The sequence below is a fragment of the Dichomitus squalens genome (assembly GCF_000275845.1).
Source record: "Dichomitus squalens LYAD-421 SS1 unplaced genomic scaffold DICSQscaffold_123, whole genome shotgun sequence".
Classification (NCBI taxonomy): Eukaryota; Fungi; Basidiomycota; class Agaricomycetes; order Polyporales; family Polyporaceae; genus Dichomitus; species Dichomitus squalens.
The window spans coordinates 3514-16819 of NW_006767005.1; the positions used below are offsets into that span (position 1 = coordinate 3514).

The 13306-nt window shown below is 54.8% G+C and overlaps 3 protein-coding genes across 3 annotated transcripts; all 3 read left to right on the forward strand.

Moving 5' to 3' along the window:
- Positions 1–1112: 1112 nt before the first annotated feature.
- DICSQDRAFT_73309 (P-loop containing nucleoside triphosphate hydrolase protein) lies at positions 1113–5900 on the forward strand (the record flags this gene model as incomplete). Its single annotated transcript, XM_007371577.1, has 17 exons — positions 1113–1263; positions 1325–1509; positions 1567–1741; positions 1793–1923; positions 1972–2484; positions 2539–2896; positions 3018–3209; positions 3267–3424; positions 3484–3556; positions 3608–3739; positions 3792–4064; positions 4120–4279; positions 4472–5095; positions 5214–5338; positions 5397–5486; positions 5539–5668; positions 5750–5900. 17 exons carry the CDS (start codon positions 1113–1115, stop codon positions 5898–5900), a joined length of 3621 nt encoding a protein of 1206 aa, XP_007371639.1.
- A 1439-nt stretch (positions 5901–7339) lies between these two features.
- Positions 7340–7581, forward strand: DICSQDRAFT_14849 (copper-fist-domain-containing protein; the record flags this gene model as incomplete). The annotated part of the gene is made up of 2 exons (XM_007371578.1): positions 7340–7371; positions 7428–7581. Coding segments are annotated over 2 exons (186 nt in total), but the record flags the coding sequence as incomplete, so codon positions are not given.
- Positions 7582–12863: 5282 nt separating this feature from the next.
- DICSQDRAFT_175691 (uncharacterized protein) lies at positions 12864–13289 on the forward strand (the record flags this gene model as incomplete). Its single annotated transcript, XM_007371579.1, has 2 exons — positions 12864–12996; positions 13057–13289. Coding segments are annotated over 2 exons (366 nt in total), but the record flags the coding sequence as incomplete, so codon positions are not given.
- Between the last annotated feature and the right edge of the window lie 17 nt (positions 13290–13306).

Sequence of the window (13306 nt, forward strand, 5' to 3'; positions counted from 1 at the left end):
CTGAGATCGCCTCCAACTCGCGGCTATTGTCGTGTTCAATCTGGGAGATAAGGATACCATCAGAACACGTCAAGAGAGAGGAAGAAAACCATGCGAGTCGAGTAAGTAAGGAGTTCGCTTGGCGCGTGTTGCTGGAGTGCCTTGAGCACTTGAGACGATGTCATGAGCGTGATGGTATACACAACAAGCGATCTAGGATGTCGTTCACATTCCCAAGACCAAATGGGAAGCCCCTTGCGAGAAGGGGTCATGGCTTCTACCATAGATCTGCGTTGGGCTTGCCATATACTATGTATGTGCCTCCAAATTTTCTACCGCCGAACGCCCACACCAACAGGCACGAAAATACCTTCCGTCAACAGTTAACTTGAGCTGACCTGTCCACCCCTGAATTTTATGCGTGAGCGATCTACGGAGCGACCAACGACAATCACATAGTGACATACGCGAAATTTTTGGCCTTGACATGCTGAAGTCGCTGAAAGGACGCCTGGGCGAAATCCCCTACTGCTAAGCTTCCCATTCAGCTCGTATTACACCGGAGAACTGGAATCGTGTGTTTCCGAAGGTGCAGCTGAGCTAGAGAGGATGAAAGGGGAGAAATGCACAACGATAGAGGTACAGATAGCCCGTCGACATGATACACGAAACGGTTACAATATATTCGCAAAATCACGGCTGCCATCAGGGCCTCCAACGTGGTGATTAGAACATACAGCAGACCACACGAAGCATGTCTAGCGGTACAATGTCGTACTACGAATGTATGTGATGACTACAGGGACATCGAAAACGTGTCCCTCGCTTAGTCTCGTCACAAGATGGTCGAAACAGCTGGCACCGAGCGACGACGAGAAAGTGCGAGACGGATATTCTGCGTCCCCGCGAGCGCCTGCAAGTTCCCCTGATGTGAATTATTGGGAAGCAAGTGACTCTAAGGCAGAGACGGTGGTGACATTGTAAGGAGAAATAGACCCTTACAGCGCTCATCATATACTACCCGTTGTTTACTCCAGTTTGGCTGGTGGCACTACTGGCGCTTCTTGCTACTCCTACCTGACGGTGCTCTGAGACAGCTTCGGAGCAGCTAACCCTCCTTCACCTCGTCCTCCATGGCCTCCCCGACTAAAGGCGACGATGAATTCATTCATCACATTGCCATTCAGCTCTCAAGAGTAATGAATCTCATCAATCCGAATGATTTACTTGCTCGACGCGTCCAGGACATAGCCAAGAACAACACGGTGGATGGCTTCATTGAAGGTGCGTAGTGATCACTTGGGCAAAGCGATGGCCCTGTTCCAACGTACCTCTTCCCTCGTAGCGGCGAAGTCTTTTGGCAAGTTTAAGCCTTCCTTCCTTGCAGAACTTCATGCAGAGATCTTGTCGCACGAGAAGCAGCAGGCCACAGGACAACCGCAACTACCCGTACAAGGAATCGTGGTGCACGATAGTGATGTCCTTGAACCCGAACCTGTGCGTCAGGGTGGTCTCATGCGCAAGGATGCGGTAGGTTATGCCGAGTCGATTACACAAAGGCAAAATGGATTAACATGTCATCCCCAGAAACACGCATTCCGTCAACCAGCGAAGCCCCTTGATCCCCCTACCCCGCGTGCATCCGTGCTCGGACTCGACAAGCTCGCTCAGGAGAAGCGCGCTCTTGCAGCTCAGGCGAACGGTGAAGGGAGTCGGAAGAGACCGAAACTAGATGGAGACGGAGATGAGCCGGTCTTCAAAGGTGCGTATCGTAGCCAGGCTACCGTGTTCAGGTCCATAACCTCAGTTCCAGTCCCATCTCTTCCCGCTTCACGGACCTCGCATATGCGCCAGCGAGGCGAAGAGACACCATCTCATCCTGGTGGATTGTCGGAGGTCGCACGTCAGCGGCTGGAGGAGCGCAGGAAGATACGAGGTAGGCCGGTCGAACGCAAGTGTATTGGTCCGATGTTTACTCTTTGTTTCTCAGAGGGCATAACTGCGAAGAACGAACCTCGTGGAGATGGGCCGCGCGGCCTTGGCGACTTCCAGCGGCGACTGAACCGCGATCAAGCATACGATAGACGGAGAGGTGGAGATCGCGACCGCCGCGAATGGGACGCCACACCACGCTCAGAACGCAGTCGTCGAGGGGAGGATGCGCCTAGCGTTCGGATTCCAAATGCTTCCTGGGATGCCACGCCAAGGCGGCCTTCGTCGCCCGGCGGATCTTCTGCACGCAACAAGAGATGGGATGCGCCAACGCCACGTCGTGGTGGATCGCCTGGCTCCGATGGCGAGGGTGGGTTAGGTATAGATGCCCGAGAATGGGAGGAGGAGCAGACGCGTCTGGACAGAGATTGGTACATGGGCGCAGAAGAGGGCGGAGTTGTGGGCGATGAGGACTATAATCCGCTTGCGCAGTACGACGACCTCGCGGCGGCGAAAGAGGAGCAGATGGCAAAGAAGCAGGTCAAGAAGATCTCGGCGCGCCAAGCGCAATATGTGCGTACGCTTTGCATTCACATTTTGTGTGTCCGCTGATGAAGGCTCTGCTAGAATGCCGATAACGACCTCTGGGAGGCCAACCGGATGGTTACCTCTGGGGTGGCGACCCGTAAAGAGATTGACCTCGACTTCGAGGATGAGTCCGAGTCGACCGTACACGTCATGGTGCACGACCTCAAGCCACCCTTCCTCGATGGCCGTACCGTCTTCACCAAGCAGCTCGAGCCTATCAACCCCGTCCGCGACCCGACGAGCGATATGGCCGTCTTCGCCCGGAAGGGGAGCGCCCTTGTCAGGGAGAAACGCGAACAAGCCGAGCGCGCGAAGGCCGCAGCCAAGCTTGCTGCTCTTGGCGGTACGCAGCTAGGTAACATCATGGGCGTGAAAGACGAGGAGATGGAAGCCGAGGGTAAGTGCCTTTCTCATGCCCTTCAAGCGGTAGTTGGATTGGACATTCACGTAGTCTTGGTTTCTCTATGTCCGGGGTTGTGTGCGGTGGCGATTCCGTGTTTGGGATGACGCGCATGCAGCTGCCGCCGAACAGAAGGCAAAACAGGAGAAAGAGGAAGACTACAAGGGCGACTCGAAATTCGCTTCGCATCTGAAGAGCTCAAAGGGTGTTAGTGTGTTCGCTCGCTCGAGAACGCTTAAGGAGCAGCGAGAATACTTGCCTGCCTTCGCTTGTCGCGAGGAACTGATGAAGGTCATTCGGGAGAACCAAGGTACGGCTTCCGACTCATTGTGCGTGTGGTCTCGTCAATCATAACTGCTCTCTGTAGTCATCGTTGTGGTCGGTGAGACAGGATCTGGCAAGACGACCCAGCTGGCGCAGTTCTTGTACGAAGACGGCTACTGTGCGTACGGTCTCATTGGATGTACACAACCTCGTCGCGTGGCTGCGATGTCCGTCGCCAAGCGTGTCAGCGAGGAGATGGAGGTGAGTAGCCTGCATCGTCTTGCCCTACGATCCAGTTATAACATGTGGTCACCATTTAGTGCAAGCTTGGCTCCACTGTCGGCTATGCAATCCGTTTCGAGGATTGCACCTCTCCAGAGACGAAGATCAAGTGTGAGTGGTCTTGATGCGCCTGCTGACTGAGGAGGCTGATTATGATCATAGACATGACGGACGGCGTACTGCTGCGTGAATCCCTGAACGAGGGCGACCTAGATCGCTATAGCGTCATCATCCTTGATGAGGCGCACGAGCGATCACTGAGTACCGACGTGCTCATGGGTCTCCTGCGGAAGAGTAGGTCTCGCATGACAGCATCATCGTATATGTAAAGCTGACCCCACCACAGTCTTGTCTAGGCGGAGAGATCTCAAATTAATCGTCACGTCTGCTACGATGAACGCTGAGAAGTTCTCCAACTTCTATGGCAATGCCCCAACATTCACTATCCCTGGTCGAACGTTCCCCGTCGAGGTTTTCCACTCGAAGTCTCCATGCGAGGACTACGTCGACAGCGCGGTTAAGCAGGTGCTGCAAATTCACCTATCCCTCCCACCAGGGGATATCCTCGTCTTCATGACTGGTCAAGAGGATATTGAGGTGACATGCCAGGTGGTCCAAGGTCCGTACCGATGTCCTATTTTTTCATCATATGGCGCCTGATCAGCTTCTTCTAGAACGATTGTCGCAACTTGACGACCCTGCACCTCTTGCCGTATTGCCGATCTACTCGCAGATGCCTGCTGACCTCCAGGCAAAGATCTTTGAACCAACCCCGGACGGTCGGCGAAAGGTAATCGTCGCTACGAATATCGCGGAGACATCCTTGACTGGTACGTACAATTTATCCACGTACGTGCATAGCTTCTTACGCCATGCTGCAGTTGACGGTATCTTGTACGTGGTTGACGCTGGGTACTCGAAACTCAAGGTGTACAATCCGAAGGTGGGTATGGACGCCCTCCAGATTACCCCTATCAGTCAGGCGAATGCCAACCAACGGACTGGTCGTGCCGGACGTACCGGGAGCGGGTTCTGTTACCGCCTCTACACCGAGATGGCGTTCCGGAATGAGATGTTCTCTAACAACATCCCAGAGATCCAGCGGACGAACTTGGCGAACACGGTACTCCTGCTGAAATCTCTCGGCGTCAAGAACCTCCTCGAATTCGACTTCATGGACCCACCTCCACAGGCGAACATGCTCAACTCGATGTACCAGCTCTGGGTGCTTGGTGCCCTGGACAACGTCGGCGACCTGACACCCATCGGGCGGAAGATGAGCGAGTTCCCGATGGAACCGAGCATGGCGAAGATGCTCATCCAGTCGGTCGAGTACAGATGCTCCGCCGAGATGCTCACTATCGTGTCAATGCTCTCCGTGCCGAGCGTCTTCTACCGACCAAAGGAGCGCATGGAGGAGGCGGACGCGGCCCGGGAGAAGTTCAACGTACCTGAGAGTGACCACCTCACACTGCTGAACGTGTTCAACCAGTGGAAGTCACACGGGTTCCGGGACGATTGGGCCTTGCGTCACTTCTTACACCCGAAACTGTTGAGGAAGGCGCGCGAGGTCCGCGCGCAGCTGGAGGACATCATGAAGTTCCAGAAGATGGAGCTCATTTCTGCTGGGACAGACTTCGACATCATCCGGTGCGTACTCCTGAAACCCATTCTGTCCTGAGTAAGCCTTCGCGCTTCGCCTCGCCTCCTATCGCAATCGCGCTGTATTCGAACTCAGAACGAGTGAACGCTGACGGCATACTTACAGGAAGGCGATCACTGCTGGGTACTTCCACCAGGCCGCGCGTGTGAAGGGCATTGGGGAGTTTGTCAACATCCGCACGGGTCTTCCCACACACTTGCACCCGACAAGTGCGCTGTATGGCTTAGGCTGTGAGTGTCGAGCTAGAACATGCCGTCACTTGTCGTCTCATGACTGCTCCTTCTCTAGACACGCCAACATACGTCGTTTATCACGAGCTAATTCTGACGTCCAAGGAGTACATGACCCAAGTCACGGCCGTCGATGCTTACTGGCTTGGTGCGTCCTTTCCTATTGGCATAAGACTTCCATCCTCACGCGACGTGTGCAGCCGAGCTCGGGTCCGTCTTCTACTCTGTAAAGGAGAAGAACTTCGATGAGCGTGGGAACCGACGGAAGGCCGACCGCGAGTTCTCCAAGAGGGCAGAGCTCGAGACGGAGATGGCGCGGCAGAGAGAGGAGTGAGTTCCTATCCATCTGCGCTCTAGTGCGTCTGGCGCAGACCAATGGCTGATATCGCTCGCTCGCTTTATCTGCGACAGGAGCGCGAAAAAGGCGCAAGAGGAGGCACTTGCGGCGAAGACGTCGTCGAGTAGCAGCTCCAAAATCATCGTCCCTGGAACCCCCCGTAACAGCGGTGTTGGGGCTGGTGCGCGCGTCACGGCGACGCCCAGACGACGCGTGGGTATCTGAGGCACATTGGCCCCGTCTGGCTGGCTAGAAGAGCGAACTATCGCGCCACTAGGGCGTGGCAGCGGTTTTAGTACCATGAGGTGGACGCGGATCGTATCATGTATTGTGCTGTCGCAATATATCCCGACGCATGCAGTTATAGAGCCGTAATCGTTCGACATGCCGTTCTCCAGCGAGCCGCCTTGCAATGGCATGGACGCCCACGACGAGAAGGTCAATCCTAAGTCGCAGTGATCGTGTGGCGTGCCTGTGTTCAGGACTGCGTTTGAAACGGTCTTTATCGTTGTCCGCACTTGATGTGCCTACCTTGCAACGCTTTCACCTAAAATGATCGGGAGGGAATACAGTCGACACCCTCCTAACCCATACCCCTGGTAACCCATAAACTCTAAAAACCCATAGGATTTTGGCTTTCCCAAGTCGGGATAGGGGGAATTCGACCCCATAACCCATAGGTCCCCAATACCCCATAACCCATAGCCTTCTAGGGCTCAAATCCCATACGGTAATAGTGGTCACATTGAGATTTCGCTCATCAATAACCCACAAAGTACTCAATACATGCTTCCTAGTGTCCTCCCAGCATCCATCCATGCTTCAACCACGTTGTGGGTAGGTTAGTGTGTTCGAAATCCCATAGCGCTCCCTCGAAGGGTCAGTAGACGCCTGTTCAGCGCTCGCTAACTGGGACTTATCAGGGCGCTTAGAAGGCGCTAAAGTTCTGGTAGCCCATAACCCCTCAAAACCCATATATTTGGGCCTGTCCCGAGGGCTATGGGTTAAGAGGGTGTCGACTGTATGTGGCTCAAGCTTGTGTTCCCGCTCAGAGGCGCAGAGGTGAGCTCGATGGGCGCTCACTGCATATTGCCCCGACCTTGGAGGATGGGATCGAGATGCGCGTGACAGGGGAACTGTGACCCGATGACCGCACCAGTCATCAGCGTGTGACATGCTGGCATCCGGCCCAGAGATCGCAGCGCCGGGCGCATGGGACGGTCCCGGCCAAGACCTCGAGTGTCTCACTTATACCGTTCTTTCCTCCCATCACGCTTACCCTCTCCCCTCCCTCAGCCTCCTCTCTAGCCAGCTCAGGTCTAGAGCCACCCTCTCTCTGTGTTCTGCACACAATTCAGTCTCAACCCAAATCAGTCCGCCTACTTGGGACGAGAGAACGCTGCACCGCTGTGCTCCGCGACGGACTTCTCACGAGGGAATCAGGTAGTTTGGTATATCGCACACCATCTTTGGCCTCTCGTCTTGTGTATGTCTCCGTGGTGACACTGTGTCCCCCATGTGCCCACTCACAATGCTTATCGAGGTCGAGCTGGAGGAGCGGATCTAAAGTTTACCCTGTATAACACCGACGTTACATGCTCATTCGATGGTGCGTGCCAATTATCGGCATATCCTCCCGGCTTTGGGCGCTGGCTTACCTCCCACAGGTCTATGTCAACGACAAGAAGTTTGCCTGGTGTGTCGAGATCCATGTGTGCTCAGGGAAGCTGCGTTGCTCAATCTAGCCCGAAGTGAGTCCTGCATTAAGGGGCACCGCTCGTCCGGCTGTCAGCATGCGGATCGGCCGCTCTTCGAGGTGAAGAAGAAGGGCAGACCGGTGTCCCAATGTGACAAGTGCAGGGAGCTACGGAAGACGAAGCGGATGCACGGCAAGTGCACATGCTCCTCAAGCTCGGTGCCTGGGACATTGTTGGAAGCGAAAGCTGCCGGCTCGGCCGACGGGCCCATGTCGAAGTCTAAATGTACGTCGCTTCGCTCATCTTGTTTGACCGCAAGGCCCGTTCGTGCACTTCATCAAGTCCTTGAAGTTCAACCTACTTATGTACTTCATCGCGGAAGTCGTCAATGATTTCTGCTCCTCTCTTTCGTCTGTATGCACAGCCTGCTCATGCAAGGCTGACCCGCTGATTTGTTAGCACGGAGGTTCAAGCCCATCGCGCCGGCGTTGCCTAACGGCCTGAAGGATGTCCCAACTCAGGACACGCTCCCTGATGCCTGCCTGAATTTGTGTCGCTGCGGCGGCAAGGACGCGAGCATCTGCACCTGTGCCCACGACCAAGGCCCATCTATGCGGACCGACAACGGCGGACTCGCAGCGCTCGCGCAGGCTGCGCTGTTCTGCTGCGGCGACGATTTACCTTCAGCATCAACGTCGACATCTAGGGTCCCGTCAAATTCTTCGGAGCCTCGCACAACTGCGGGTCCCACGGAGGATATGTTCAGTAGCCAGAAGCGCAGTTGTTGTTCTACTGTCTCTCGCCCACCCTCGCCTACACCGAAGCGCACTAAACGCTCTGGCACCACCCCTGCCCTTTCCGATCAACACATCCCCCGTGCTCCAAGGTGTTGCTCAGCATCATCTACCCCTGTATATGCATCGTCATTCAGCCACGCCCACACAACATACAGTGCGCCTCCAGTGTTCCCCGCGATCCATCTGCCCAGCGCGTCCGCCTTCATCGCGGACAGCGGGTGCTGCTGTGGGGTCCAGTGCGCCTGTCCGGGGTGCGTCCAGCACCGTGGGAGCGAGCACGCCGCGAAGGACATCCTGGACTGCGAAGAGGGCGAGTGCAGGACGTGCGTCGACCACGACGGCGGCGTCGCGCTGCCCGAGCACGCCCTCGCGTTCTCCCAGGGCCGATACGGGCACACCTCTTCGGGCGCGAGCGCGGTTCAGCAAGGTGCCGTGTCTCCTCCTGCCCTTGTAGCGGGCTCGAGCTCAACGTCGGGCACGTACAACTCCCCGACGTCTGCCCGACGGGCGCGCGGGGACAGCGTGAGCTACATCGACGCGTTCTTAGCGACCGCTGCATCGCTTCCCTTGCCTCCGCCTGGACGCACGCGTGCGGGCGCGCTCGACCCGACGAACGTGCTCGTGTACCCCAAGAGCATCTTCGAAGGTGGTGACGCGGAGCGGCGTTCACTGTTTGGGCTGGTCGAGGTGCCGAAGCTGCAGTGTAGCTGTCCTGGAGGCTGTGGGTGTCCCGAGGGGCAGTGTGCGTGTGGGGAGGGGTGTACGGGGTGTGCGCCGGAGCATGGTGAAGTGGATGGGGATGGGGACGTGGGTGAGGGTGAGGGAGAAGCGAGGTCGGGTTCGCAGACGATTCAGAGCCTAGTGGGGGTGGGGAGCTGTTGTAGTAGGTAACGAGGTGTGCGTCCCTCTGTATGATGTGCTCATTGTAACAGTCACAGTGCGCCTGTCGATATGTAGCATCCGTTGTTGCGTTATCTCCTGTGTTTATGCATTGCTTCTTCTGAAAAACCGTATAGTCGCTTGACACTACCAATAGAAGGACCAATTCCGTCCTGGCTCTCGCGCACGACCCAATTCTCCCATCGTGGTTTCGTGCATTTCGCGCCATCTACGTCTTCTGCTCTCTAGGCGAAAGCGACGAGATTTGTGATATCTAAATGATCGGCATGATTATCTGGCAGGACACATATTCTGATCCAGTTCTGGTGGCCCTTGTCTTACACTAATGAGACTAGTAATTCCGAGTGGATCAGGCGGGACTATTGCGCTCATGTTGTAGATAGCGATTCCACACTCTTCAGATCCCTCATATTCATACAATGCATCGTAGTACAGCAACGCAATCATCTCGTATCCCCTTAATCTAACACACAGAATGAGTACTAAATTGTAGCCGGGAGTGAATTAGAGGCATACCTTCACACACGCCGGACTTCATTCAGAGGTTGAGACATGCACTAGGAAGCCGCCAAGACCCATCGCATCGGTACACCAGCAGCCACCCAGAGCTGCTGCTTCCGTTCTATACCCGTCAACAGATCTACCATGCGGCGATAATCTTCAACCATTCTCGTCGTGAGGTATTATCTGCATCACATGAATCGATGTCGCTTACCATGTTTCAGGTTGATGACTTCTTCGACAGTGCATGTTGTCTCTATTCCACCCGAGGTTGCAAGTCGCCCATGAGGAAGATGGACGCCGAGAGTCATTGAAACGGCTCCGTTAGAGGCTGTTCGCGGTTCCCCGACTGCTCGACTGCAAGCGGTTGTATTGCACTCGTTCCGGATGACGCGCTCCGTCACTGGATTGATTGGGGGAGCTTGGCTTGATGAAAGCAGCTCCAGTGCTTCAGGGATGAGCTCAGGGACAAGAACAAATCGTCTCTTGTATGTAGTGGAGAAGCGTCGCAAGTCGCTAAGGACATCGTGGACTTCAGCCTCGGCAGCATTGCTCAGGCCTAGGTGAATGGTATCTGGATTCGGTTGGCCGAGGCTACGAACGTCGTTTCCAGTGCCTTCTGAGTCAGATTTTAACAATCATATGATACATCGTTTGACAACATGAACCTCACCACATTGGGCTGCTCTGAATGGCCCTTCCTGCATTGATTCGCAACAACGAGCATGATGCGGGTCTGCTAATCCCGTGAATGGACACTTGGTGTTGTCCACTGTACTGAACTCACTGATGCCGTAGCCAAATTGGGTGAAATGGTCCGCGCGTATGGTGCCAACTACATATTGTGGGAATGGAGAATCGTCGTGCATTCAATAATGTGGCACTAACCTCCTTCGTCGTCAACCTCAATAGCAGGCGATATCTCCGCAATGCTTGCTGTGATGTCCTCTAAGTCAGGGAACTGGCGATTCTGTGAGCAAAGTCAATGTATGCGCTTGAATGATGTGATAGACATTTTACCGTGAAAGATGGAGATCAAGTCCAAGTCGGAGGCGATGGCAACTCTGGCGTCGGAATTCTAGCATATGTGGAGCTCGTCATTTTTTACCAATCCATATGTAGGCCTTTGGACACACCTGAAGGATGTAGTCGAGAAGATTGCAGACAGGGTCACACGTCTGAACACAAAGATTGGTGTATATGGATTCTCGCCACTACCACTTATTTCCATACCACCATGTGCCTCTTGAGTGATGGCTCATCGTCGTCACTAGAGTGCCCTGGATCCAGGCTTCATACGGCGGCGCCACCTTTGTCGTCGTCGTCATCATCATCATCATCATCATCGCGACCCTCCAAGAGACGCGATGCGCCCGTGACGTCCATCGGAACCTTGATCGGCTTCAACAGCTTGACAAGTTTCAGTACTCGGCGGCGTTTCATTCGATAGTAGTTGACGAAAAGGGTACGCTCAGCGGGTGTGGGGGAGTGGGGGGAACCATTGGTACCGCTGTGAGCAGTCGCGACTCGCCACGTTTGATGGATAATAGCTAATGCATTCGTGGCGTAGTGGTCGGCCGGAGAGTGTGACAGAGAAATCAGAGACGATGGGCCCATCTGTCTCTATGGACGCTGTTCCCGCATCTCTGTCCGTACCGAGTGTGGAATCCTGGAAAACTGCCATTCCGAATGTTCTTGCCTTGGTGGTGCCTGAGACAAATACAATATCCTCCTCGGCAAATTCATAATCTAAGGAGTGAGCAAAGGTGCGCCAGCTAGAGGAGTGTTTAATAATGTATCTGATGATCCGTCCATGTGCCACAATGGCCTCTCTGTGAACATCGGCAGGAAGTACCAGCAAGGCCCCAGTGTCGCCAGCGAAGGTGAAGTCTAAGTCTGTCTTGGAGAGAGCGTTGTTCGGATCCACTCTACGCTTCGAGTTAGCACTTGAAACAACATACGAAGTTAATTCACCTGCTAGTGGAGAAAAGTCTCTCTCTAGATCGCTTCATGTTGCGACCTAATACATGTTGGAAGCGGCCAAGTTCGTCCTGTGTGTGACGGGAAGGGTCGGAGTACAGCGGCTCAAATTCTGCAGGCACGCCCTTCGGCTGGTGTACGGTGTCATTTGGGTGTCTGGTGCTGTTAAAGAAAGTCTCGAAGCGACCCTCGATGAGGCAACCTACATCCCCGATCGATGGCTCGTGTGCACCCGCCTGAGGAAACCAGAGGGGTAGGCCCCAGCCATGACGGTATAACTCCTTGGTGTAGACTGTCCAAGGAGGAGCAGCGCAGCGGATGTAGCCAGCGCTCGCATTGACATGACTATCAAGCAGCACCGAGGGCTCAGTACAACCAGGAGATGCTGCTATGGATTGAATTGCCCGTCATGCCACTGATCAAGATAAGCTAAGGGATGAAAGTACGTACGTGGAAGGACTCGAGTGAAAGCAGCCTCGAAGTGCATGGTATCGTCTGGGACAGTTTCTCCTTGGAGAGCTCTTGGTGATACCATTCCAACTGCAAAAATCTATTTTAGCCGTTACATCGGATACTGCAACAGATTGCTTACAGCCTTCCTCATACACCGTGATCGGCGGTGACCACTTTAATAATGCCGTAGAAACATCATCGATAAGCCCGACTTCCTACAAATAAATGGCATTAGAGCATTCCCCAATACCGCTCCCGGAGAATGACGAGGGGCAGAAGGTCCTTGGTTGATGCAATGGCTACTTCTGCATTTGATTCCTTGTGACGTCTATCAGTTTTGCACTCGGAGTACACTGCATGTGATGCCTGGAGCGATACCTGGAGAATGTAGTCTAGGAGATGATTAACGGGATCATAGGGCTGATAGCCGTCAGTCTAAGTAGCATAGTCACAAGCTGACTGTGTTGGAATGGCGCGATTGTAGCGCGATCCCGTCGCAAGCCTCGTGCGACACTGCGCGGCTACGGAACACCATCGGGATTGATGCGCCCTGTGGCGCGGCCCATTTGCGGACCCTTACGATACGGTGATTACATTACTTACTTACTCTATATAAGCTGTCGGACCTGTACCCGCTCACCTCAGTCCCGCATACCGCGTACTGAGGTGAGCCGCCCATATAGTCTCCCCGCTGGACTCCACTGATGTCGTACTGTAGTGCTATTCTATAGGTACTTACATTAGTAATATATCAGTCCCGCATACCGCGTACTGAGTGCTATTCTATAGGTTATGAGCCCTGCCTTCTAGGCGGACTAATCCTCGAAGACCTACCTTACCCCCCAATCTAATCCCTCAACATGTCCTCCGTGAAACTTGGCGACGACTACGTGCGCGTACCGAAGCTCGACGTCGGCGGCTCGAACTGGGTCCTCTACAAGGAGCGCCTTACGTGGGCGGCCGACGCGAAGGGACTTGTCGGACATCTCGACGGTACGTCCGCCGAACCTGTTGCACCGCCCTCTTCGGCGGGGACAAACACCACGGCTCCAGTGGGAGGCACGGCTACAGGTGTGGCCGCGACCCCCACCGCTGCTGGAGGGGGAGTAGACGCCGCTGCCACGACCGGCGGCGGGACAGTGGCTACGGCCCCCATTGGTGTCACTCCGGGTCCAGGCACGGTGCCGGACCCTGCGCATGCGGCATACCAGCTCGAATTGGCCGGCGTGGAAAAAGGGGGAGGCCATCGTCAAGCAGCTCATCGCGAGCACCATACCCGATTCCCTGTTCATGAAGGTCCGTG